At 53.9% G+C, this 26,678-nt stretch overlaps 1 protein-coding gene across 1 annotated transcript in view; it reads right to left on the reverse strand.

Annotated features, from left to right (window-relative positions):
• RYR1 (ryanodine receptor 1) overlaps positions 1 to 21,992 on the reverse strand; it is a 111,062-nt gene extending 89,070 nt beyond the window's left edge. Inside the window, exons 1-23 of the mRNA XM_087421947.1 lie at positions 21,945 to 21,992; positions 17,225 to 17,344; positions 16,174 to 16,278; positions 15,055 to 15,129; positions 14,885 to 14,963; positions 14,497 to 14,609; positions 14,089 to 14,182; positions 13,616 to 13,709; positions 13,393 to 13,467; positions 12,739 to 12,895; positions 12,438 to 12,602; positions 10,652 to 10,773; positions 10,010 to 10,205; positions 6,866 to 7,001; positions 6,689 to 6,784; positions 6,485 to 6,603; positions 5,679 to 5,812; positions 4,908 to 5,149; positions 4,181 to 4,373; positions 2,967 to 3,183; positions 1,558 to 1,662; positions 1,217 to 1,320; positions 696 to 779 (exon numbers count right to left, since the gene is read on the reverse strand). Coding sequence (XP_087278073.1) covers positions 696 to 779; positions 1,217 to 1,320; positions 1,558 to 1,662; positions 2,967 to 3,183; positions 4,181 to 4,373; positions 4,908 to 5,149; positions 5,679 to 5,812; positions 6,485 to 6,603; positions 6,689 to 6,784; positions 6,866 to 7,001; positions 10,010 to 10,205; positions 10,652 to 10,773; positions 12,438 to 12,602; positions 12,739 to 12,895; positions 13,393 to 13,467; positions 13,616 to 13,709; positions 14,089 to 14,182; positions 14,497 to 14,609; positions 14,885 to 14,963; positions 15,055 to 15,129; positions 16,174 to 16,278; positions 17,225 to 17,344; positions 21,945 to 21,992 — 2,873 coding nt within the window. The remainder of the gene's footprint in view (positions 1 to 695; positions 780 to 1,216; positions 1,321 to 1,557; positions 1,663 to 2,966; positions 3,184 to 4,180; positions 4,374 to 4,907; positions 5,150 to 5,678; positions 5,813 to 6,484; positions 6,604 to 6,688; positions 6,785 to 6,865; positions 7,002 to 10,009; positions 10,206 to 10,651; positions 10,774 to 12,437; positions 12,603 to 12,738; positions 12,896 to 13,392; positions 13,468 to 13,615; positions 13,710 to 14,088; positions 14,183 to 14,496; positions 14,610 to 14,884; positions 14,964 to 15,054; positions 15,130 to 16,173; positions 16,279 to 17,224; positions 17,345 to 21,944) is intronic.
• Between the last annotated feature and the right edge of the window lie 4,686 nt (positions 21,993 to 26,678).

The raw sequence follows: 26,678 nt of genomic DNA on the forward strand, positions 1-26,678 counted from the left end.
CAGATCCTGAGCCTTAAGCTTTGGAATTTCTGACCTTTGACATCAGGGTTCTCCGACTCCCTCAAACAAGCTTTGAGATACCTGACCTCTGACCCCAGGATCCTGTGACCTCAGCAAGGGCTTTGACTTCACTGACCTCCGGCCTCTGTGACCCCTTCATCTTGATTTTCAGAGCCTCATCTCTGACCCTGGAAGTCTCTGACCTCTCACCTAACTGAGGTTTCTTATCTCTGACCCCAGGACCCTATTACTCCAAACTCCTGGCTTTGGAGTCCTTGACTCTGAACTCTCATCTCCAACCTCAGGACCTCTGACCTCTCACCTGTAATTTTAGGATCCTTTACTTACAACGCCAACAACTTCTCACCCCTTTCCACTGACCCCTTGCTGCTAACGTAGAGATATCACCTCTGCTCTCTCATTTTCCTGGACTCCACGGCAGACTCTGACCCCCGGTCTTGACTCCTTCCCACTCTGTCTCTGGAACTCCCACCTCTGCCACCCTGACACCTCTCCAGGACTCACCACTGACCCCAGAGCCTGAACCCTGACACTACGACCTTCACCCCAACCCGCAGCCCCTTCATCTCTGACCTCAGCCTTCCCACAAGACCCTGCGACTGCCCCAGTCCTCACCATGGCATTCGCAGCCCCGCATCCTACTCCCCAGATGGGACCTAGCCGCCCACACTCACGTCTTGGGGAGCTTCGTCTTCTTCAGGTTGTCCTCCGCCTTCTCATCGGCCATGCCCACATGGCAGCCCAGCGCCAGCAGAGTCCTGGGGTGCAGGCGGGGGGACAGGGTCATGCCCCACACAGCCTCTCTGCCCTTGGCCCCCTCTCCTCCAGCTGGGGTTCCCTCCTCCTCCCGCCCCTGTCGTCTCTGTCTTTGGGTCTCCAGCTCTCTCCACATCTCTTCTCTGACTTTCTGGGTGTCTTTGTCCCCATCTCTCTCTGTCTCGGTCTCTGTCCCTCTGACTCCTGTCTTTCCCAGTCTCTTTGTCTCTGTATCTCTTTGATTGTGTCCATCTTTTCCTGTCTGCTTCTCTCTTGTCTCTTTCTGCATCTCTCTCTTCCTTGCCCTCTGTCAGTTTCTGCCTCACTATCTCTGTCTCCCTCTCTCTTTCTCTGTCTCTCTCGCTGTCTCTCTCGCCCTCTCTCAGTCTCCGCCTCTCCTTGCCCTCCTCCCCGGTGCCCTGCTCCCGGCCCCCCTCACTTGAGCGTCTCGCCCGACATCTGCAGGTTGTAGTTCCTCTCGGGCTCTGGCAGGCTGTGGAAGTCCACAAGACACGGGTGCAGCCTCTTGTTGTCATCCCGAACCTGGGGAAGCCCCAGGGTCAACTCCTCGCTTCCCTTTCCCTCCCCCAACACCCCCAACACCCCCACACAGGGACCCCCGACCTCCAAGCCTTAGTTCTGCCCCCTGAAACCCAGGGACCCCCCTGGAGCCCTAAAGTCCCTCCCCCCCACCCCTGACCCCTCCCTGCCAGTGAGCCCATCTCACTCCTCCCACTGCAGGTCTAGCCTGACTCCCTCCTGCTGCAGGCAGCCCCTCACCGGGCCATAGGTCCAGCCCTGCTCGATGCGAGTCAGCGCCCAGAGTTCATGGATGTTCTCTGCCAGCTTCTCCCGAATACGCTCCAGATGGGGAGGCAGGACAATCTGGGGATGACGGGACATTCGTGAGGTCCCTGAGCTCCCTCCAGCCTGCACTGTGACCCCTCTTCCCAAGAAAATGTACGAGCCCAGGACAGGGCCCCCAGCACGCTCTCTGGACCTTTCCTGTTACTCCACAGCCCTGCCTGCAGGGTTGACACCCCACTGAGTAAGGACTCTGCATCATCAGAATTAAGGAATTATCTGGGAATGGGTCTGTCTCCCCTGTGGGCTGGGAGCTCCATGAGGCAGGGCCTGGGGCCGCCTCAGTCTCCACCATCTGCCCAGCCTGCCCAGCCTGGATCCAGGCCGAGAGGAGAAGCTCGAGAAATGTTTGCTGAATGAATGGACGAGTCCCTTTCCCTTTCTGTACAATGAGGATCAAAAAACAATATTAACTCATAATACTCACCTCATAAGGATTCATTGAAACCATTTACATAAACTACTAAATGTTGTATAGTTTATATAAATGCCTGGCACACAGTAGGCACCTAATAAATATTTACATTGTTGGTGTTCTGCAGACAAGAGATAATGATGGTTGGACCAGGGCGGGCCATGGTGAGGAGAGGAGGGGGCGGGAGGGATGTCCAGGAGGCCAAGTGACCGCACATGAGGCTGACGGGCTGGGGGAGGGGAGGGAGACGTCCAGAAGGAGGCCCAGGGCTCTGGCCTGGCTGCAGGGGGCTGGCAAGTTCATCCCTGAGATAATATTACAATACTGTAACTGCATCGAGTACCCACTGTTTACTCAGGACCATGCTAGCACTTTGCATACATTAATTCATCTGATCTTCACAACAATGCTGTGAGGTCAGTTCTATGGTTATCCCCTTTTCCTCACAGATGAGGAAACTGAGGCAGAGAGAAGAGAAGCCACATGCCCACGGTGGCCCTTGCAGTCAGGCTCTTAAACACGACTATATCCCCTCCTATGGGGACATGCTTGGGGGTGGTTGGGAATTCAAGCTAGGATAAGAGGGGTGGGAGAGATGTCCGGCAGATGGCAGTGGGTAAGAGCACAGGCTTTGGGATCAGACCGCACTGGGTTCAAATCAGCTGTGTGACCTGCACAGCTTGCTTAACCTCTCTGGGCCTCACTTTCCTCAACTGTAAATTGGGGGCACTAATATTCCTTTCTTTAGGAAGCTAAACTGGGATTCTCCCTTGAGCGAGTCCCATGCCTCCTCTCTGCCTCAGTTTCCCCATCTGTTAAACAACAAGGTCCCCAGCTTCCAGCCCAGCTCCAGAGGAGCTCTCCTGAGAGAGTCTGCCTCACCAGGAAACCGTTGCAGGGCAGGCAGTACCTGGACAGTGTCCACGGGGCAGGGCACAAAGTCGGTATGTGAGAGACAGCGGCTGGGGCCCACCAGGTGGGGCCCCCGGGGCCCCTCCCTCCGATACTCCTTGATGGGTTCCAGATGGAGTCGCTCTCTCGGGAGCACAGCCTCATGGCATGGGGCGTAGCCAGGGGGAGGGAGGAACTTGAATTCACCGTGGCGACCACCAAGGAGGAACCGCACCCTGGATGGGAGAGCGGGGTCACTTGTGGGTTAGTTTACAGGGGAGATTCTGTGCTCAGGGGGGTAGGACAGAAATCCTGGGATCAGTGGAAGGTTCTGGGGAGACCTGAGGTCACTGGGCGGTCATGGGGTCTTGGAGGTCATTTAGGAGTCAGAAAGGAAAGTCTAAGGTCAAAGGTATATCCGAGGCCAATGGGAATCATTGGAGGATCAAAAAAGAAAAGTGTGGAGTCACTGTGGAGTTAATGCAAGGTCACGGGAAGGTCCTCTGGAAGAGACCCTGGGTCAACAGAGTGTTTGGGGACATTGGAAGGTTTGGGGGAGGAGACCAAGAAGGTCATTTGGAAGTCACCAAGAATCTGGTGTAACTATGAGAGAACCATAATCGCCACTGAATGGTGGTTGGGAAGTCATTCACAGAGCTTGGGGTCATTGGGAAAAGACTCACTTACTGAGAGGTCTTTGAAATAACTGGGGTCATTGAGGGGTCACTGGAGAATTTTGGACGAATTGGAAGATCATTGGGAGATGCTGGCGTCACTGAGAAGTTGTTAAGAGCATGGAGTCATTGGGAGAGTCCAAGATCATTGGAGGGTCATTAGAAGGGTCTGAGGTCATTAGAAGATCATTGTCAGATTCTAGAGTCATTTGGAAGTCATTGGAATGGTATAGAGTCATTGGGAGATTCTGAGGTCATTTAGGAGGTTACTGGGAGAGTCTGGGGTTATTAGAAGGTCATTGTGAAATTTTGGGGACACTTGGAGGTCACTGGAAGGACATGGTGTTGGGGAGAAGCTGAGGTCACTGGGAGGGTCTGGGTCATTGGGAGGACACTGAAAGTGTCTGGGATCATGTAGAGGTCACTGGGACCTTCATGTAGGGGTCAGAGGGTAGGCTGCCAGGTCCTGGCCTCAGAGGAGGCCCTGGAGTGACTGCGGAGGCTGTCTCAGGACAGTCCCGGTCTGGGGACTGGCACGGAGACAGGGACAAGTCCTTACTTGATACCAGCCGAGAAGCTGACGACGGGGAAGAAGAGCCCATCGAGGTTGAAGTTCTCAAAGACGCCCTGCACAGGACAGCCATTGATGCGGAAGGAGATGGAAGGCACGCTGAGGTCCAGGCAGCAGCTGACCACGTCCTCAGGGGCCAGGAGGTGCTGCCCTGGGGAAGTCACCAGGCGTGGCACGTGTCCTGCACCAGGGTCACCAGGGAGGGGTCAGAAGTCAGAGGTCCCGTGAAACCAATGGTCTCAAGAGACAAGGGGCAGATGTCAAAGCATCCTCTGGGGTCTGAATCTCTAAGGTCAAGTGTTCCCATGGAGGGTCCTGTAGCTCTGAAACTAGGGGCAGAGGTCAAGGTTCCCCTGAGGTTAGGATCCTGAGAGCTGTGGAGTCAGAGATTAAAATCCTCCTGGAGTTAGGATTCTGGAACCTCTGGGGTCAAAAGTCAAAGATCAGAGGTCATAATCTGGGCAGTTTTCTGGGATTTCTAGGGTCAGAGATCATACATCCTCTGGGGTCCGAGTTCTAGAGGCTATGAAGAAACGTTTTAGGGATAGGATTTTGGAAGCTCTAGGGCTAGGGTCTTGGGAAATGAGGATTAAGGGGCCAAAAGTTGGCCTGTTTTGGGGGTCAGGATCCCAAAGTTCCAAGGTGTGTGGTAAGAATCCTGGAAACTCTGGGGTCAATGATCAGGGTTGAGGGTCCTCCAGAAGGGTCCAGGTACCTGTCCAGAGATGCAGCCCATCAAAGCCGTAGGAATAGAGGTCGTCGCCGACCCCGTTGCCGCCCCAGCCCTCGCCGCCCCCAGGGTAGGGGGTGTAGCCCTCAGTGAGGGCCCAGCCCACCCGCAGGTGGGTGGCCTGGGCTGTCAGGAATGGAGCCACCTCGTCCACCATCACCTCAAAGTACCATTTGCCGTACTGCGTGGTGCCCTCTGCTCGGCCCACAAAGATGTTGGGGCGGATGCTGCAGGAGAGACGGGACAGGAGGGGGATAAGGGAGAGATGGAGAGGAGAGCCAGGCTGGCGGTGGGGAGGGAAGGGAGAAAGAAATAGATACACAGGAAAAAAAAGAAAGGCAAAGACATGGAGACAGAGAGTAAGAGACAGAGAGAGATGGGAGAGAGACAGGGAAAAAGACATGGAGGAGAAATTGAGAGAGACAGAAATGGAGAGAGAGACAGAGAGACAAAGGAGAGAGAGAGAGAAGGAACAGACAAAGACAAAAAGAGCAAACACAGAAAGAGAGACAGAAAAGGAGAGGAACAGACAGAGGCAGACATGGAGCAGAGAACGAGAACAGAGGAGTGGGGAGCCAGGGGTGGGCTGGGGCAAGAGTGGACATCTGCGAGGACCGGGCATTGTGTCCTGGGGTGGGAGATGGAGGAAGAGACATCCACCTGGGTGTGGAGCCTCTGAGGCAGAGGGAGGGTTGAGAGGTCTGAGTTCTGGGGTCAGGGTGAGGTCAGACTGGGGTCAGGGGTTAGGGGCCAGACCTGGTGACATAGTTGATGAGGTTTGTCTGCAGCAGAAGCTCACGGCCAGGGAGCAAGTTCTCGGTAATGAGATCTTGGTTGGAGCGCACGGCCACGCCATTGCACACACACAGGGAACACAGCACGTCCAGGACCTGGATGTCAAGGTCAGAGGTCAGGGTGTGAGGGCATGGTGGGGGTTTATGGAAGGTCCAGTGTGGGAAGTCAATGATGATGTGTCAGGACAGGAGATGGAGATTTAGACTGAGAGGACGTGGTAAAAGTGGGAGGTTAGGGATCACAGAGAAAGGTCGAGGGTCAAAGAGAAAGGTCAAGGGAGAGGCTGGGGGTCATATGAGGTGGGATGAGGCATCAGCAGTGTAAGAAAGGAGAGACTGGAGTAAGAGGTAAGAGGTCAGCGGAAGTGTGAAAGGGTCGGGTCAGCAAGAGAGCACAGGGATCTCGATGAGACCTGAGATCAGCCAGGGTTGCAAACTTGGGTCTTCAGGGGCCAGATGGATAATGTAAATATGTGAAGTGGTGAAACAATGCAGTGGGGCCCAGTAGGACCTGCGGCAAACTGGAGAGTGTATAATTGGAAAATTCAAAAAACATTTCAGAGATCTAATGAAACACATCTGCGGCCCAGAATCCACTTAAGAACCATGAATTTGAGACCCTTGTGTTGAGATGGAAGCATGTGGGAGAGAATCCAGGTAAGAGATGAGATGCGGGAGGGGAGTGAAGGGAGTGGGGAGTTCCAGGGCCATGGGGAGAGGTCAGGGTTCAGAGTTCAGGGGATGAGAGGTCAGGGGTGAGGGGCCAACCTTGTGGTTCCTCCCATGCTTGTCCAGGAGGGAGATGATGGACTTGATGTGGTTCTCTTGGATGATGTTCAGGACCTCAGGACTCTCAATCAGGACACAGTACAGCACCTCCAGGATCCCTGCACAGGTGGCAGAGTGAGAGGGGAGGCGGCTGCAGCCCTCCCCTCCCCCAAGTCCCTGTCCCCTCCCCCTGGGTTCTCCTACCAGACGAGGCCTCCAGCCGATCCAGTTTGCTGACCAGCCAATCCAGGTTGTTGGAGAAAAGGGCACAGTTGGTACGATTGCCACGGATCAGGGAGGCTGGGGGTGGAAAGAGGGGTCATACCAGTGGGACTGGGGACGTGGGGGGCTCTAGGGAGTGTCAGGACTGGGGCCCCTTACCCAGAAGTTCATACAGCAGGTTCACAATCTCTTTCCAGGACTCAGCTGCCTCCTCCCCTGCAAATTCTGCAAAGTGGGCAGCAGTAGTATAGACGTTTAGGCGGTCGATGCAATTCAGGACCAGGGAGAGCATACCCTGGGGTGGGGAAAACAGGGGGGTCACCACAGGAGTCCCAGGCCCTCCCTTCCTTGTCTTCTTGGATTTTCTAATTCATAAGCCTTCAACAACGAGTGACTGTGTTCCCAGACCTGAACAAGTGCCATTAGCTCCATGTCCCCCTGCACTCCCATCACCCTCCTCTCCTCCTCAGCTCCCTACATCTGTCCTCTCTGCCTCTGTCTCCAACATAATACACCCTTATTAACATCAGGACCGAATCTGTCTTCTTCTTTCCACAATTTTCTTTCCATCCCATCCACTTCCAAGCACCCCTCTCCTGGTCCTAACTGGCCCAGTTCACTCTCCACACCAACCATCAGAGAGATTTTTTCACTTTCTCTTTTTTTTACATTTTAGTCTTTTGTCTTCTTTTATTGTGAATTATAACAGACACACAGAAAAGCACATAAAACACATTCAGTCATTTGTTGTTATTCGTGGTAGTTAGGTTCTATAAAGTCACCGCGAATGCTGAATTAGCGAATGTGAACTGTGGCTCCCAGGGGACATACTGAGAGTTCCTCTGAGTCTGTGGTCGCAACATTCTCGCCAATGAATCAATACACACCCTTGTTTTACATGTTTTCCTATTTAAAGACACTTATTTAGTATATATTGTTGATTCATTAACATTAAATTCACAGCCAACAGCACTATAACTCATGCCTGAATGATGCTGATCTAACACACGCATTTTCTCTGTAAGGCACCTCACAGCCTTCTTACACTTAGGGACACTAGCTGCACTTCACCACTATACTTAGTGAATCAACAAAAAGCACCAGAATGCAAAAAGCATGGCACTAAATAGACCATGAAAAGGACACTCGTTTACATTTTGAGAGCTGAAACAAGAAGGCAGAGCATCCTTTGCTCAGCCTTAGCTGGGAACATGCACATCAGATGACTCAAATTCTTTGCCACTCTGCATATGTCCACAAATGCCACACATGTGTTGCAAGTATTGATTTGGGGGGTTACAAAATAGTTTTAGCAAGTAGGCAAATTTTCAGACACAGAATCTGCGAATAATAAGGAGCAAATGTATATGATTTAAAAAACAGATATAAAGAGCACCTGTGTAACCATGAGCCAAGTCAAGAAAGTGAACATTGCCAGCCACCCAGAAGCCCCTGGATGCCCCTCCTGATCACACAGCCCTCTCTGTTAGGGATAACTGTCATCCTGAATTTTATGGAAACAGTCTAATTGAGTTTTGCCTGTTTTGGAACTTCAGATATACAATATGTATTCTTTTGTACATGGATTCTTTTGCTCAATATTATGCTTTAAGATTCAAGTACACTGTTTCACGTGGCTGTAGCTTGTTCATTGCTGAGTGGTACCCATATCCATTGTATGGATATGCTACATTTGTGGATCCATTCTAGTGGTGGTGGACATTTGGGCTGTTTCTGGTTTTAGGCTCTTACAAGCAGTGCTGCTATGACCATTGTTGTATCTGTATCCCGGGGCCCACATCACTAGTAAGAGAGGCAGAGCATCGTGGCAGAGAGCACAGGCAGGCTGGAGTCACACAGACTAGCTCTGCCACTATTTGTGACTGTAGGAGACCTAACTCTCCTGTGGCTCCCAAAGCGAAAGTCATCCCATAGCCTGACTCCTGTCACCTGTCTACCCTCATCTCCTCCCACTCCTCCCCTAGGTTCACTCCGCTTGAGTCGCCCCGGCCTCCTCTTATTCTGGAGACTGCCAAGCACACGCCCACCTCATGGCCTCTGCACTTCCTCATCACTCTGTCTCCTCCCTCTCCCTGCCCAAGGTGTCCACCTGGCTCCCTCTCTCCCTTCAGGTCACCCTCCCTGACCACTCTATTTTAAATCACAACAACCCCACGGCTCCCTGTTGCTGCCCTGCTTTCTTTTTCTCCTTAGCACTTTTCATCATCTAATATACCACAGAATTTACTTATTTATTTTATTGATCATCTGTCCTCCCCCCATGTCAACTCCACAAGGACAGGGATTTTTGTCTGTTTTGTTGACAGCTGCACCCCCTGGCATATTTGTTGCATAGACGGCTGTTATTTAATCTCTCTGCGCTTCAGTGACCCATCTGTAAAATGGGAATTACAATTCCCCATGGGGTGACCCAGAGGATACCATGTATATAGCACCCCTAACACACAGTAAGGGCTAAATTCCAGGTAATAATAACCACTAACAACACTTACATAGCATCGACTATATGCTGACCCTGTTCTAGGCACTTTGCATACACTAATTCCACTCCATAAGTAAGTTTTATTATCCTTTCTGGGTCTGCCTCCCCCATCAGACTGGGAGGTCCTGGAGAGGAGGGGGGCCAAGTTGGAAGCCTTTAAATGAAGATGCACTCTTATCATGCTATGGAGACATCAGACTCTCCGACCTTTGTCCAGTTCCCCTCCTCCCACCCCGCTCGGCCCCTCCCACTCAGACCCCGTGCTGAGCGGAGACCCCCCCCCAACATCTCTTCCATTCGTGCTCCCATAACACACAGACCCCCAGCCCCTCACCTCCGCTGAGATCCCTCCCTACACTGCCCTCCCTGATGCCTAAAGACTCACCTCAGGCCCTGCCGTCCCCTTGCGTGCCGGGTTCTGGTTCTGCTCGTTCACCCCCCAGGTCCCGCCCCCACAGACACGGCCCTCTGAGTCCGGCAGCCTCACCCCGCTCTTGCTCTGACTTCTTCCTAGACCTCGCCTTCACTTCGGCCCTGAGCTTCACCTGGGCCCCACCCCTCCTCCAGGTGAGGGTACAAGGCCGGCGCCGCCTCATCGTTCTGGTTCCATCCGGCTCTCTCAGGCCCCGCCCCTCCCCCAAGGCTCCGCCCCCTCGCACACGCCGGGGTCCCTGCTCGTGCCGCTCCACCTGCCCCGCCCCTCTCAGATCACTGCATCCCCGGGTCCCTCAGGCCCCGCCCCTCCCGCAGGCCCCGCCCCTGAGCCGGCAGGCCCCGCCCCTCCCTGGCCGCGGCCCCACCTCCTCCTGGAAGAGGCTCTGGCGGTTGCGCAGGCTGCGTAGCTTGCTCTGCTTCTCCTCATGCTGCAGCTCCTCGGAGGGCGGCTCCATGTAGCCGATGAGGTCCTGCAGGCTCAGGATGACGCCCTCGATGGGCAGCGCCGTGCCGGCCGGCGACCCCGAGCCCCGCGGCTTCCCGCTGAAGCTGTCCAGGCCCCTGCGGAGACCGTGCCCTGGTCAGCCAGGGGCCCGGAGGCGCCCGCGAGTACCCCCCACCCCCGGCCCCCGTGGCGCTCCCACAGACACAACAGAGGAGGAGACTGAGACGGGTAGAGAGAAGGTCACACAGTTGCCAAGGGCAGACCTGGGACTGGGACGCACACAGGGGTTCGTGGAAGGAGTCAGGGCTGGGGAAGTCCAGGGTCAAGGGTCTGGGTATCAGGGGTGTGAAAGTTAGGTGGTGATCGGTCTGAGTCATAGTGGTCGAGGTCAGATTGGCAGTCAAGTGTATAGTGGTCAGAGTTTAGAGGTTAGAGGTCATGTGTATGTTACACAGGGGTGTGGCTGTCAGAGGCAGAGATTAAAGGGGTCAGGTACATGAACGCCAGGAGCAGGGGGTCCAGGTGTGGCCCGGCACCCGCGCAGAGCGGGCAGGCGGCTCACTTGATGAACTGGTTGTAGAGGCCAGCAGTGCTGTAAATCATGCGGGCCGCCTGGGACTCTTCGTGCTGGCAGCGGGTCAGCGACAGTGCGTCATCCATGTGGCCTTCCTGGTGCAGGATGGCCTGGCAGTGGGGGACAGAGAAATCAGGAGGGGCCTGCCACTCAGGGCCACGCCACCAGACTCTATCCCCAAAGCCGCCCCTCCTCCAGCGAATCTCTGCCAGTGCCCATCCTTCTATCCCTCTCCATCTATCTGTCTTTCATTCTCTCTCTTTGCCCCAAATTTCTCTGTCTATGTCCCTCTGTGCCTCTGTCTCTCTTTCTCTCTGTCTCTGTCCCTCTTTGATTCTGTCTCTGCTTCTCCCTCTCTGTCTCTGTTTTGTCTGTTGTCTGTCTCAGGCCGGACCCTCTCCACTTGTATCTACTCTTGTAATATCCCCCCACCAGAGAGCTCTAACAGCACCCCAAACTGAACAGGTCCCAGACAGAACAACCAACAGAACACCTTTCTGGGAGGTGAGACCATCATGGCGGCCGGCTTTCCCCTGAGCTCACCTCCCCAGGGCCCCATCCAGTCCCAAGGCTGTAAACACCATCCTTCTGCTGACGGCTCCCACATGTCCCCCTCGGGCCCAGACCTACATGTTCTGCCCGTGTGTCCAGTTACAGGCCTCGTTTTTTTGCAGACGGCTCCCTCATCTTCCCACTCATTAACTCAGCACGCCTATTGAATGGCTCTGCTCTAGGCACTGAGGGTCAAACTTCAGATTCCTGTCCCCTTGAGCTGACACTTTGCTCTCCCCGGATCGGTTCATGGCACTTCCATCCTTCCAGTTGCTCAGGGCGAATGTCATAGTGTCACCCTCAACCCTTCTCTCTCACCCCGTATCCAATCTGTCAGAACATCCTGTTGGCTCCACCCTCAAAATACAACCAGAATCTGCCAGGTTTCCCCACTCCACAGCCCCACCCCGTCCACTGTCATCTCCCACCTGTACCACTACAGCAGTCTGCTCCCTGGTCTCCCTCCTCCAGCTCTGCTCAGCCACAGTCTGTTCCCAAAAGCAGTTAAGGACCCTGTGAACCCGAGTCAGGTCACCTCCCTGGCCTGCACAAAACTCTTGTGGCTCCATCTCACGCAGGGTGAAAGCCAGGAACCTCCCCATGGCTCATAAGGCCTCATACAATCTGCAGCCATCACCTCTCTGTCCTCATCTCCCACTGCTCGCCCCTCACTCACTCTCTCCAGCCAAACTGGATCCAACCTCATTTGCACTCAGGGCCTTTGCACATGCTGTTCCCTCTGTCAAAAGTAGCTATAAAACTGTGTACTCCATTAAAGGCAGTTTATTCACCATGTCTGAGCACTGGGAGGGCAGGGAACAGGTCTGTGTAGCTCACTTATTTCTCCCCACACACATCCAGAACAACTTGGGTACTCAATAATTTGTTGAATGTTGTTCTCAGTCTGTTTGTCACTATCTGCCTTTTTCTCTCTGTCTCTATCTTTCTCTATTTTCTGTTTCCATATCTTTTTGTCTCTGCCTTTCCCTGTCTCTGTCTCTATTTCTCTCTCTTTCTTTCTCTCTCTCCCTTCCTCCCTCCCCCTCCTGTCCCCCATATATATCCCTCTGATTTTTCCTGTCTCTCTCAATCTCTGTTTCTCTCCCAGCCGCCATCTTCCTCTCAGTCCTGTCCTCAAATTTGTGAAGGCTCAAGCATGACCACCCCCCAGTCCCCTTCCTTCCCGTGCTTTCCCCCGACCCCTTCCCTGCTAGGCGCCCACCTTCTTCTTGAGCACGCCGAGCCGCAGGGCCTTGGGGTCGGGGGCGGCATAGGTGAGCCACAGGCCCGAGGCCACGTGCTGGACAAAGCACAGCGACTCCCCATACTTGATCTCCGGGGGGCCCATGCCCTCCACGTCTCGTTTGGGGCCCATATCCAGCTTCTCCTGCAGGGACAGGGGACAGAGGTCAGCCTCCTCTGCCTGTGTGTTTCATGGGGGAGCCCCACCAAGAGACTGCAGAGCAGGGGCTGGGGCGGGATTTGGGGCTCCAGATGGGGGAGGGCACCCTGACGCCGCTGACCTTGGAGACGCGGAAGCAGAAGGAGGTGGCCTTGGTGTGGGCCTTGCTGGCATCGACCACCATCAGGCCCTGGTCCTCGGTGAGCGCCAGGTACCGCCCGGTGGTGACGTGCCGGATGCGCAGCGGCTGGCCCCAGCGCAGGTGGCTCCCACTCCAGCTGCCGAGAGTGAGGGCGAGGGGTCAGAAGACCCCCAATCCTCCCATGGACACCACAGTCTTGGTCCAAACCTCCTCAAGCCCCCAGCCCGCTTCCAGGGTGCCCCAAACCTTCCTTGGGGCCCTCAAATCTTTCTTAGGACCCCCAGTCCTCTTTCAGGAACCCCAATCCTCTCAGGCCCTCACAGCTTCCTCAGGCCCCGCCAGATGCCTCCAGTGCCCCCAGTTTTCCCAGACCCTCCATTTCTCATCCTCCACTCCCCACATTTTCACTCAGGACCCCCTGATCTCTCCCTCAGGACCCCCCACCATCCCCTAAGACCTCCTTTTCCTCCCAGATTCTAGAACCCTGAGGACCTTCCTTGCTCTCTTAGGCTCCCCAGGTTTTCCATCGAAACCCTCCAGTCTCTTCCTCAGATCTTCCTTCAAGACCCTCTCTCTCCTCCCAGGCCCCCCAGGGGCCCCAATCCCCTCTCCCAGCCCGGCTCCCGCCCCCACCTGATTCTCAGTGGTTCCAGTCTCCAGAGGGAGCGGGCGTGGGTGCACACAGCGCCCCCCTCGTAGTGGACAAGTCTGGGGACATGGGAGAGAGTGAGGTCAGGGGTTCAGGCTCCCGCCCCCCAGAATCTGACCCCAACCTCACTCATACGGCCTAGCCCCCCAGCCGATCGTTGCCCAACCCCCGCTCTGAGATCCCGGGCTCTCTTGTCCCCAACCTGACCTGCGCTGGTCATCGCTGTCAGCAGGAGAAATGGTCAGACACTCATCCATGTGTCCATGGAAGAGGCGGAGGACGTGGCCCCCGGTCACATAGCCTGGAGAGGAGCAAGGGACGGTGGTCACCGTGGGGCTGGAGCCCCAGAAAGCCCACAACAAAAGTAGAGTCCGGGGGCCCTGCTTCTCTCCTGTGGGAGGCTGGGGGCTGGGTTTGGGGGTTTGCAGTTGGAAATCTGAGTTTCAGGGTGAGAAGTGGTGGTCTGAGATTTGGGGTCTGAGTTTGGGAGTCTGCTATTGAGTTTCAGGTTTGGGGGCCTGGGCTCTAGAGTTCTGGATCTGGGGTCAGCTGGAATCTAAGTGTGACGGTCATAGTTGGGGTCTGAGGTTACAAGGCTCAGTCTGGGCATGTCTGAGGGGCAGCGTGGGAGGTCTGTTTTGGGGGTCTCAGGCTGGGGGCCAGAGGTCTGGGGCCCTCACCCTCTTCGCAGCCAGAGCAGATGGGGTTCATGTTCCACAGCGTCTGCATGAAGGAGGCGTCGACCTGGAGCTCCCCACTGGCCGTCGAGAGATGCTGCGGGCCACAGGGATGTGGCGGTCCGAGACGATGGTGGGGCGGGCAGTTGTTTCAGAGTCAGAGGCCAGAAAGCAGGGGTGGAAGCCAGGAAACCAGCAGATGGGAGACCGAAAATTAGAGGTCATAGACCAGGAAATGGGAAAGGGGGGTCAGAAACCAGAAATTGATGTCAGAGGTCAGGAACCTGGAAATTGGGAGTCAGGACGTTGGGGCCAGAGAGGAGGCAAACCAGTGATGAGGAGATGGGGCCAATCCTGTGAGCGCCCAGCCCTGGGGGCAGTAGGAGCCGTGGTGGGAGTAGGATTGCTCACCAGGTAGCGCTCGGAGGAGACACTAACGAGGATGAGGTCATCCCCAACGCGGACCTTTTCTCCTTCCGACCTCTGCTTGGAGGCAGGGTGCGTGGTCCACCAACAGGCCTCTCCTATGGAGCGGGGGGAAGTGTCAGGATGATGGCAGCCCAGAGTGCTGTTCCCCAAGGCACTCCCAGCCACTGAGCCCTCTGCCCAATATTCTCCTACTGCTGCCACCAACCCTCTGCCTCACTGCCCCCCATTCCTGCTCTCAGGCTCTCTGCCTAGGGTTTCCCCATGCTCGCCCAAGTCTCCCTGTCGAGAATGTGTCCATCCACAGCCCCAGACTCTCTGCTCCAAGCCCCCCATCGCTGCCCCCAGAGCATCCCATGCCCGACCCCCGCACCTATTGCGTCCTCCTGCAGTCCTACATCGAAGGCCAGCTTGTCAGTCATGGAGCGGGAGGTGGTGAGGCAGCTCAGATACTAGGGTTGCAGAGGGTGGGGTGTGTCAGTCTCCTCCGGCAGGCACTGCGCCCCCTGCCCCCAGCCCGTGACCCCTCGCTGGTGCACTCACCATGCCGCTGTGCGCGTGCCGGAGCAGGATGGCATGGCCATACAGGAGTGTCCTGTGTCCCCCACCCTGGGACGACTGCAGAAGGAGCAGGGGCAGAGTCAGCACAGACCCCTGAGACATCTGGCCTACCCCAAGTGGGAATATGCTCCCCATAAAATACCACGCTCAGGCCTGGCCGCAAGGAAGCCTCAGCTCAGACCCTCAACAGATTCTCTGCCTCAGTTTCCCCGCCCATGGAAGCAGCGGCTTGTCTCTGAGAAGCCTGTGGATGGAGTGTTTTATGTTCCCCGAAGCCCAGTCTGTCCTCCCTGCCTCCTTCGCCAGGTTAACCAGGCCCCAAAGTCACTCAGGGAGGTTGGACCCCTCCTCTGGGTACCTGGGGATGCTCGGGGGAGCCCCAGTATCTCGTGTCCCATGGACTTCAGCTGCCTCTGCTCTAACCTGTCATAACACGGCTGAGCTGTGGGCAGTGTGTCCCAGAACAGTCTTATCCGTGGTTAAATATGTGAGCATCACCCATGGGGACCCGTCCTGTGCTGCCACACACCCCTGAGCACCAGGACACCCGGCCCCTCTTGGGAGAGGTCCACCTGGTCGCCCGATGGCTCATGCCTCCCATCCCGGCTCTCACATGCCCATGCTCTGAGGGACCATGTGATGGGGCCATGTGATCACATGGCGGACCCACTCCTGGACCGGAGGGGGCCCACAGGTGGGATGGGGGGGGAGGGGAGGGGAGGGGTCCCATGCGGAGAAGAGCTGGGGTCGGGGGGGGGGACGAGGACGGGAAAGAGGAGAAAGGAGCAGGGGGGGACGGGGGCTCTGAAGCCCCCACCTCCTTCCTTCCTGCCTTCCTGCCTGGCCTGTTCTGGGCTCCACAGCTCCTGACACCCGGGGTAGGGGAGACCCCCAGCCCCTGTGTGCAGGATGTGGGCCCAAGAGGCGGACCTGGGGTCAGGAGAGGTGGAAGGACAGGTGACACCCGAGGCCAGACCTACCCACTTATCCAAATTGAGGGCCTGTGGGGGGCGGGGCAGAGAGAGGAAGAAGATCAGAAAGTAAACGACCCCCAGGTCCTCCCACCCATCCCTCTGGTCCTGCCCAGAGTGGGCGCCTCACCTCCACGCCGGCCTCCACGGTGTTGGCCAGCATCTCCTGCAGGGCTCGGACGGACAGGGACTGCTCCAGGACGAAGCAACAGATGGCCAGATCGGGGGGCACATTCTGGGGGTGGGGTGGGGAGATGTGAGTGGGGGCCGAGCACTGGCGCACTCCCTGATCGTGGTCTAAATACCCACACCCCTTAGAGACCCAGACCCAATCCCAACTCCCCAAGAAGCCCTGCCCTCTGCCATCCCCTTCAGACGCCCTGAATCCACACCATCACAGAAAACACCTCTGCTACGCCTCCTCCCACCAGAGCCTCACAGAAGCTTCCACACTACCCTCCCCGCTCAGGTACCCCACCCCTCCACTCTAACGTCATAAGAAGCCTCAGCCCTGTGCCTCCCCACTCAGTCATACTGCATCCCCTCCCACTCCAGGAGGCTCCTCTGTGGCACCCCAATCTCTTCAGTCCCAAAGGAAGCCCCAGATGTCACCATCAGACAGTCCCAGTGCCTCCTTCTCCCTCAGACACCTGTGAACACTACTGCAAAATCAGAGGAGGGTCCAACCCCACACCTCCCTCCTCAGCCTCCCAGCCCGGTCACCTCAGACTCCTAGACGCCCTCCCCTTTGGACCCAAGACTCTCTGCCCCACTCAGACTCCACATCCCTCCCTCTCCCACTCCCCATCCCCTCCCCCCAGGTCACCTCCTCTCTCAGGCCCTGAGTCCCCCTCACCCTCAGACCCCAGGTTCCCTCCACCTCTGAACCCCCTCCCCAGTCAGCCCCCTGCTAGCATCCCCCTGTCCCCCCCCAGGCCCTTTGGCCTTGAATCCGCAGCCCTCTGCCCCCTCAGACACCACTTCCTAAGACCCCTGGGACCTCTGGCCTCCCTCCTCAGACCTCCACCCCTACCCACCTCGGACCCAGGTCCCCTTTCCCTCTTAGCCCCCTCCCTGTTTTCTCTCTTGTCAGCACGCACCCTCCAGAGTCCCACAGCCCTCTTCTTTGGACCCTAGACTCTCCGCCCCTTCAGACCCCCCGCCCTCCCTCCCGCACACACCTGGGCATTGCTGGTGGGCTCCAGGAAGCAGAGCCGGTTGCCAAAGCCCTCGGCGGCCAGGCAGAGCTTGAGCTGCTCCTTGAGCACGGTGGCGCTGCACTGCAGGACCACCTCGTCGTCCTGGGGGCGGGACGGAGGGTCAGAGCATCCAACCCGCGCGGCTACCACGGGCCACGCGCCCCACCCTTCCCCTCGTGATAAGCCCCTCGGTCGCAGTCTATCCAGCCAGGGCCCGTGCTGAGCACTCTACACGCTTCTGACATCCCCCTGAGATAGGAGCCTGTGTCACCCCGTGCTCAAATGGGGAAACCAAGGCTCAGAGGGGACATGGCTTGTCCAAGGCCACCCAGCTGGCAGGAGGAGGAGCTGGGATTTGAACCCAAGTCTGGCTGGTCCAGAGGCCTCCCAGCGGGGCAGAAAATATGAGCACCTCGAATTAAATGGCTTTTAAGCCCAGCATTCTCTGATTTCTCTTTTGTGCATTGTTGTAATAACAGTTATCATTTGAGGGGTGCTTTCCAGTGACACCTGAATGCAGTGCCGAGCCTGGGCTGGATCCTGGATGGGGGAGATGCCATAAAGGGCAGCATCACGACGCCTGGTGAAGGCTGAGTTAGGACTGTGGATGAGATAGTGGGTCAGAGCTATACTGAACTTCCCAATTCTGATAACTGTCCTGTGGTTTGCTAAGAAACTGCCCTGGTTTTTAGGAAATAGACACTGATGTGTTTAGGTGTTAAGAGTATCATGTCCACAACTTACTCTCAAAACATCCAGGAAAAAAATAGAGAGAGAGGGAGAGAGGGAAGGAAAGATAAAGAAGACATACCAAGTCTTAACATTTGGGGAAAATGACTGAAGGCCATATGGGAGTTCTTTGAACTAACCTTGCCACTTTTCTCTAAGTTTGAAATGATTTCAAGATTATAAATTAGAATTTTAACTAAAATAAAGTCGTTCTCTATGTGCTGCGTCCCTTACAATAACTTAACATATATTAACTCATTTAATCCTCACAACAACCCACTGAGATAAGTCCTATTATGTGAACCAGATGCCCAGAGAGGTGAAGTAACTTTCCTGAGGTCACACAGCTGGCTTAGAGAATAGCTGGGATTTGATCCCAACACCGTGGCTCCATATGCCACTCTCTTAGAACACTAGACTACCTCTTAACATATTAGTGTAGTAGCCCATATCTACATTTATAACTCATACAAATGTACATGGGGGGGTGTTCAACATTTTTGCTGATAGAGGTCTCCATCAAAAATGATGGACATCCCAGCTGTTAACCACGGAGTAAGGCAGTGGTTATTCCGTTTTACAGCCGAGGAAACAGGATCAAGGAGGTTAGGCATCTGGCATGAGGTCACACATCCAGCCCTTTCAGCACATCACACAAGCATGTTCCAGTCCTGGGCTTCGACCCACACAGGCAGCCCTCAGTCTGTCCAGCCAGCCTGGGAGGAGGGAGAGAGCTCTGACCTGTTGGCAGGAGGCCCCGCAATGGCTCTGGCCTGAACCCTCAAGCCCAACATCCTGGCACATGCTGTGCACTTGTGTATTTATAGGAATCGTACAGCTTGCATTTATTAAGCACTTACTGTCTGCTAGTCCCTCTGCTCAGGACTCTACATTCATCTGACACTTATTGAGCACCTGCTGTGTGCCAGGCACTGGTCTAGGAGCTGGATATAGAGCAGTGAATCAAGTAGACAGAATCCCTGTCCTCGTGGAGCTGACATCCTCGTGGGCGAGACACAATCGACAGGTGAACAGATTCATAATTTTAATGTCAGTGAGAAGTGTCATGGAAAAAATAACCCAGGGTGATGTAAGAGAGTGACTTTTGGGGTAGCGGTGACATCAGTGAGGGGGTGAAGGGACAGCCTCTCCAAGGAGGTGACATTTGAGAAGAGTCTTGTCCAAGTAACGAGAAGGAATCAGGCCCTATCATCTCTGGGGAAGAATGCCCCAGGAAGATGGGGCAGTCTGTGCAAAGGCCTGGGGCCAAGGTGTTGAGGATGGCGAGGGAGACTGGAGGACGGCGGCAGGAGCGAGGGGGAAAGTGGGAGGAGGTGTGCTCAGAGAAATATTTGCGTGTACCCCATGAATCCTCACGGTACCTATTTTGTCCCCATTTTCCAGATTAGGAAATTGAGGCTCAGAGAGAAAAATAAAAATCACTTGCCCAGAGTTAGGAAGCAGGCAAACGGCAAAGCTAGGATGTAAACCAGAGTCAGGGGCCTGATCACTACCCCAATGATTATCAAAGTTTCTCCTGCATCAGAATGAGGGGGAGTCTGGTTAAAAATACAGCTTCCTTGCTGCCCAGGCTCCCTCCTGCCCGCCTCAACACCAGAGCCTGATTCAGCGGATCAGAGAGTCTGTACCAGTAACCAGCCCCCAGGAGGTTCTGACGTGGGGCACGCTTTGAGAAACCCCAGCCCCGGGAGGGCTAGAGATCGCCACTCATCCAAGGGAAATGAAGCAGTGTGGAGGGCTCTGGCCACCAAGCTTAAAAAGCAAATAAAGTAGAGCAAGAACCAAAAATAGCAACATGCCCCTCGTGCTCTAAGGCCACCTACATTTTACAAAACTGGTTTCAGTTAAAAATAGATCTGTGTGAATACACCTAATTTGGCCATTAGAGCATGAATGGGAGGCAACTCCAGTGTCCACCAGCAGGGGAACTGATAAACAAGTTGTGGCACATTCCCTCGACGGAATACTACTCAGCAACAAAAAAGGAATGAACGCTTGATACCTGCTACACGGCTGAATGTCAAAAATATTACCCTGAGAAGTGAATCAAGACAAATGAGCCCATAGTATATATGAAACACCGGAAGTGACTAACGAAATCTCTAGTGATGTAAAGCACGTGGGCAGGTGACTACTGCAAAGAGCAAGAGGGAACCTTCCAGAGTCAAGGAAACATTCTATGTCTTGATTGTGATGGTGGTGACACGAGTGTGCACAGTTTGTCAAAACTCACTGATCTGTAACACCTGAAGCGGGTACAACTCATTGCATGTCAATTGTTCCTCAATAAAGTTGATGTTTTATGATGTATGTGTGTATGTGCATGTACTGGGTTGCAATATAAAATATATTTCTTGCTGGTAGGATGACATCCAAAAAGTTTGAGAAAACTACCACGCATCCTCAGTAAGTGCAGAAAAACAGACCCAGCGTGGAGCCAAGAACCGCCAGGGCCAGGCCTCTAGAAGCCAGCATTGGCCACCTTGGCAAGTCTCAGCCCACTTTTCCTCTAGTGGAAGAATGGAGGGCTAGGCCCCGGGGCATCCAGAGATGACACTGCCCTTGACCTTGGGCAAGTGACTACCCCTCAGGCCTTGGTTTCCCTCAGATCTCCCAGGGAGATAAAGATAGGGCCCTACCTCAGAAGATAGGGCAGCAAAGATATAATTAGATGCCTCAGGAGGCCGAGGCCCTGGGCACAGGGCCTGATGTAGAGTGGCTGCTCAGGGGCTGATGGCCATGTTCATGGTCTTGTTAGGGCCAGCGAGGAGGGGAGAGCCCAACCCACAGTGTCTGCTAAGGGGCTGGAGCTGGGGCAAGAGTCTAGGGTGAAGCTAGGCCTCCCCCCACGGCCGAAGGTCCAGCTGTCCCCATCCTTCACCACCAGCCTCAGCTGTTAGTTCCTCCCTCCCCGGAAACCAGACCCGGCTCACCAGGGTCCTATTCTGGGGCCAGAATGCTGTGTCAGCATTTCCCAGGGTCAGGAGGGGGTGGGGAGGGGCTAACGCAGGGTCAGCAGACCTGGCCCAGAAGAGAGAACGTCCCCTCCCATACTCACACCCCCACACCTGGCTGAGCCACTAGGAAAGGGAAGCCACTGGGAAAACTGGGAAGGACTCTGAGATGGGCAGCTCCTCCCCCCATCCTCTCCCTGTCCCCTGTCCAGGCCCCAGAAAAGCGGGCTATTCTGGGAGGGACACCTGTTGTTCCAATTCCCATCCCTGCCCCCCAGCCGAGGATCAGAGACGCGGAGCTGGAAAGGCAGAGCGAAACGCAGAAGGCCTGAAGCCAAAGAACAAAAACAGAGACAAGGAGACAGAGATGGAGAGAGACAGAGACATAGAGACAACCCAAAGAGACCGAGAAGCAGAGACACCACCCAGAGACCGTTAGCAGCCATATTTGACCTCCTCCCCAAAACTTGGGGAGGAAAGAAGGAAGACCCAGAACCAGAGGGACTCCCAGGAGACCCTCAAGGCCTGCGAGTTCAAAGGAGTTGGGTCTTCCAGCCTACCCCAACCCCCTTCCCAAGACTTTAAATGGGTCAGAGTCTGGAACAAGAAGAGAATTAGGGCTAGGTGGGGGGGAGGGGGGACGGCTAAATTAAGCTCAGGAATTAGAACCACCTTCCCCAAGTGCCTGCGTCCAGGGTGGTGGGAGGGGGTGCTCCTTCAGCGGCCCCCCTTCTCCAGGACAAATCGCTAATGTCAGAATAAAGGGTGGCCGAAGAGCCCCCTCTCCATCTGTGGCCCCCAATTCTGCTAATTCTCTGTGGTGAGAAAGGTGGGGGAGACTAAGAGATAAAAACGGAGAAAGAAAGAGTGACAGTCACCCAAAGGGACAGAGGAAGAGACTCCGAGACTCAGACCACCAGCAATCAGGACAGAGACATCCAGAGACAGAGAGACACTCAGAGGGTCCCGAGAGACAGCCCCAACGCAGAGAGACTCACCGTCCGCAGAAACTGGACCTCATCCTCGCCCTCTCCTCCATCACCCATGATGTCGAGGCCCGAAGGGCCGGGGCTGAGGCCGGGGAATAGGAGGAGGGGGCCGCGGGCTGGGTGGGCGGGCGGGCTGGGGTCGGAGACCTCTGGGGACGCCGAAGGCACCCGCGGGGTAGATGGAACTGCGAGGAGGACGCGCGTGCTGGACAGAGCTGGGAGGATGGCCCCGCCCCCCGCCCCCCATTGGGCCAGGACGACGCCTGCCACGCCCCTTCTCCGGAGCCCCGCCCACAGGCCCTAGACCGTGGCCAGAGGCACGCGGGGGGGCTGGGGCGGCGTAGGAGGAGAGTCTAGAAGGTAGCTGCCTGCTCTCCACCTCCGTGGTAAGGAGGGTGCTATCGTTCTCCCATTTCGCAGAGAGCAAAACTGAGGCTGTAAGCGGGGAAGCCTCTCCTTCATGTCCTACAGCAGAGCCGAATGCACACCAGGTTTCCCGACTTCAGAAGTTATTAAACGCAAAGACTCTGAGTGAGATAGTCTGGACCCGAATCCCAGCCTTGCCACTCACTCATGTGACCTCGGCCAAGTCACTTCGCCCCTCCGTGCCTCAGTTTCCCCAACTGGTAAGGAGGATATTAATAGTACCTACCTCACGGGGCTGTTACAAGGATGAAACGAGATAATTTATTTACAGCTCTTAATACAGTACCAGTGCATAGTGAATGTTATGTGAGTGTTGTGAACATCAGCATCAGCATTCTCATTATTATAAAAACTGATGAGGCAGGAATCATAGCCATAGCAGATGTCTTTTTCGTGCCTGCTGCATTTCAGGCCCTGAGCTAAGATCTTTTTGCTGCCTCTCATTTAGTTCTCACAATAACCTTGCTATGACCCACATTGTTTAGAGGAGGAAATAAAAAGGTATAGTCCTTCCCCTGTATAGTTTTAAGGACACAACTGGAATAAATGATATATTTCTCACAACAATCTTGTGAAGTCAGTACTCCTGTGGTGCCCATTTTACAGATGAGGCAAGCTGAGCACAGAGAGGAGGAGTAACTTCCCCCAGGTCACACAGGGCTGAGCCAGGGATTTGAACCCAGAGCCAGGGTTCTTAACCATTCCCCTTTACTGTCTCCATATTTGCATAAAATCCCCCAATTTTAACAAAAACTCACTTCCCCAGGGCCAGGCCCTGCTCCCCAGAGTTCTAACCCTCCCTCTCTCCAAGGGCTACCTGAGCCACCGAGGGCCACTAGCGGGGCCACCGGTTTATGCAGATGAGTACCCTGGGCTTTGTAAATAGGAGAGTCCTGAGACAGGTAAGCAGCTCCTTCCCACTCCTGGCTGCCCAGGGCTGGAGGAGGCGTGGGCTCTGGGGAGCTTGGCGCAGAGGGCCTCTGCAGTTCCCTAAAACAAGAAGCGGTGGGGCCTGGAGGCCCAACGCAGGACGCCCCACACACACCTGGGCCTCCTGCCAGGCAGGCAGCTTCGTGCCTCTGGGCCTCGGTTTTCTCATCTGTCAACTGGGCTAACCTGGAATAGTCCCCACCTCCCGGGTTGGGGGAAGATTCTGTGAGGAAACTGATTAGAGCCGACCACATGGTAACTGATTGATACAGAGATCTATTATTATCATCATCATCATCATTATTATTATTATTAACATGTAATGGTATCTATTAAGTTATACAAAACAGTATCTTACAGTTCAATAAAATTATCCGTAAAATGCTATTAAGTGTATAATAGGTTGCTATGTGTTACATCATTAATATTGATATATTGATACAATTGTAATATACGGCATTTAAGTTTGTATCATATTACTGAATTATATAATGCATAATTATATAATTATATATTTAGGCTAATATAATTATATAGTACAATTATATATTATACATTATATAATACACACTTGTATATTAAATATTACATTTTTCCTTAGAATTTTATATATAACCTAAAATTGTTCTGTGTCATTGTGCCTTACATCATAAGATATTAATAGTGTTTCTTTTTTGTGACAGTCATCATTATGTGTTTTGAGACCTACTACCCGTGTTGCTCTGTGGACACCTGGTCTGTGGCTGTGGGGGCTTTGCAGGATTCCCTGGTGACTGTCCCCTTCTATTGATTCACCTACTCCCCTGGGGGTGGCCACCCAGGCTGCCCCCAGCTCTCTGAAACTAACATTGCAGCGAACATCCTTGTATGGAACTGAGGGAGAATGTTCCACTATGCACGGCGGGGAGCTATTGCTGGGTGAGGGCTCCACGTATACTTGGTTTGACTAAGAAGTGCCCAGTGGCCCTGGGGAATGGCTGCCCACTCTCGGTGCGTGAGGGTTCCTAGGTCCCCCCATCCCCAATCTTCACTTGGATTTTCCAACTTCTAATTCTTGCCAGACCAATAGGATGACTCACAGTTGTTCTAATTTGCACTTTCCTGATCTGTTACCAATAATTTCTAGCATTTTCTCAGGTGTCTGTCCGAGTTTGGGGTTTCGTCGTCACCTGCTCATACTCTTTGCCCAGTTTTCTCTCAGAATTGCTGTCTTTTTTTCTTGCTGACTTGCAGCTGTTCCTTTTACATTCTACATATTAATTTCTCATTGATTTTAGACATTGTAAATGCCTTTTCCTGCCCTGTCATCTGATATTTGTCCCATGGTGTCATCATTAAAAGAAGTTCTGGGGCCGGCCTGGTGGCATAGTGGTTAAGTTTGCGTGCTCTGGTTCGGCGGCCTGGGGTTCACAGGCCTGGATCCTGGGTGTGGACCTACGCGCCGCTTGTCAAGCCATGCTGTGGCAGGCGTCTCACATATAAAGTAGAGGAAGATGGGCACAGATGTTAGCCTAGGGCCAATCTTCCTCAGCAAAAAGAGGAGGATTGGCAACAGATGTTAGCTCAGGGCTAATCTTCCTCTCACACACACACACACACACACAAATCCTTATTTGTGTGTTACCAAATGCATCCTTTTTCCGCCTTATGAGTTTTTGTGGTTTGATTCAGCAGCCTTTTCCTTTGTGGTTGTCGGTGTTATTGTTGGTATTAACCATCCCTGGGGGCCCTGACAGCGGCATGCATATGTATCAGTGCCAGGGCCTTTTCTGACCTGAGTCCCAGCGGCCTGGAGACACTCTCACACCACAAGCTTGGCTCAGCCAGGAGCGTTACATCACCTCGTGGGATGCAGGTGCTGAGGAGGTGGGCCGAGAGACAGACAGACAGCACGTCATGGAGAGCCCCGCTTGAGACGGGCGGGGGTGGGCAGGAAGGAGGCAGAAGAGGAAGAGATGGAGACAGAGGGTCTGGAAGAGCTAAAGAGAATGGGCTCTGTGTTTGTCTAAATGTTCTGGTGTGAAAAAAACATCCATGGTGACTTCTTTTAGTGAGAAAAAGAAAGGGCAAAAATATACTTAGAGCTTTGGTTGAATTGACTAACAGACTAGGTTTGGCAGAATCATGCTAATGACTATGACCCATTTATTCCCCTCCTGGGGATCTGGCCTACAGAACTGCACACGTTAATGTTCCTCAAAAGACAGGTGCTAGAATGTTCACAATAGGCCCAAACTGGAAACAACACAAACGTCCACCACAGGAGAATGGGTCGATAAATCGTGGAATATGCACAAGATGGAAGACTCTACAGCAGCGAAAAGAAATAAATGACGACCAAATATAATAACATGGAGGAATCACAAAAGACGTGCTATTGAATGAAAGAAGCCAGACATTAAACTATTCCATTTAGATACAGCTCAAAAACGGGCAAAACCATTCTGCTCCCCGAGTCAGGCTAGTGGTAAGTTTTAGGAGCTAGTGTGGGGAAGGGGCTCAAGGGACTTGTGGGGGGTGGGAATGTTCTGTTTCTTGATTTGTGCAAATGTCACATGGATACGGTAAGTGTGTCACCCTCCATCAACATGAACACTTCTGATTTCTGCTCTTTTTTGTACACCAGTTAAAAAGTATGTCAAGCATGACACATTTAGGTAAAAGAAAAAAACACACATACTCAAAAGAAAAGTCTGGGTTACTATGAGCACCTATTTATGTACCTAAACAGATGCACAGCCAACAGATTAGATGAAAGCCAACAATATGTGATATTGGTCACCCCAGCCTAAGAGGGACAGCGAGATGGGGAGGGGGGCCCCAGAGCATTTACCTCCATCTGTAATGTTTTCACAATAAGATAACAGTCTTTAAGACGGCGTGAGGATTAAATGAGTTAATATTTTAAAAGCTCTTAGAACAGTGTGTGGTATACAGTACACGCTACATAAGGGTTTGTCACAATAAAAGTAACAAAGTGAAAATGTTTTTCTGGGTACAAATGGTACTATTAAAACTAAACTAGGGATAAAAGAAACATAAGAAGAAATATACAAAATATTGTCTTGTGACTTTCCTTTCAAACCTTTGTGCGTTATATACATGAACCTTATAGAAATATAGACTTTTCTTTTGTGTGTGTGCTTTTACATAAATGTGTCATATTAAGCATACTTTAAAAGAAACTGCTTTTATTGAAGTGTGACAGTGACAGAACAGAGAATCACGGGTCTAGAGACAGATGGGGAGATAGAGAGCCCGCTGAGCGATGGGGGGGGTGGGGGCCGGCAGCACCGGAAACCTCAGCCTGAAGGGATCCCCGAGTGGGGGGAGGGGACCTTCGGTCTCTCCCCAGCCTCTTCCTTCCCCCTGGCCTGGGGCTGGGTG

Source organism: Ceratotherium simum, chromosome 33, assembly GCF_057802395.1.
Source record: "Ceratotherium simum simum isolate JZ-2026a chromosome 33, ASM5780239v1, whole genome shotgun sequence".
NCBI classification, from domain to species: Eukaryota; Metazoa; Chordata; class Mammalia; order Perissodactyla; family Rhinocerotidae; genus Ceratotherium; species Ceratotherium simum.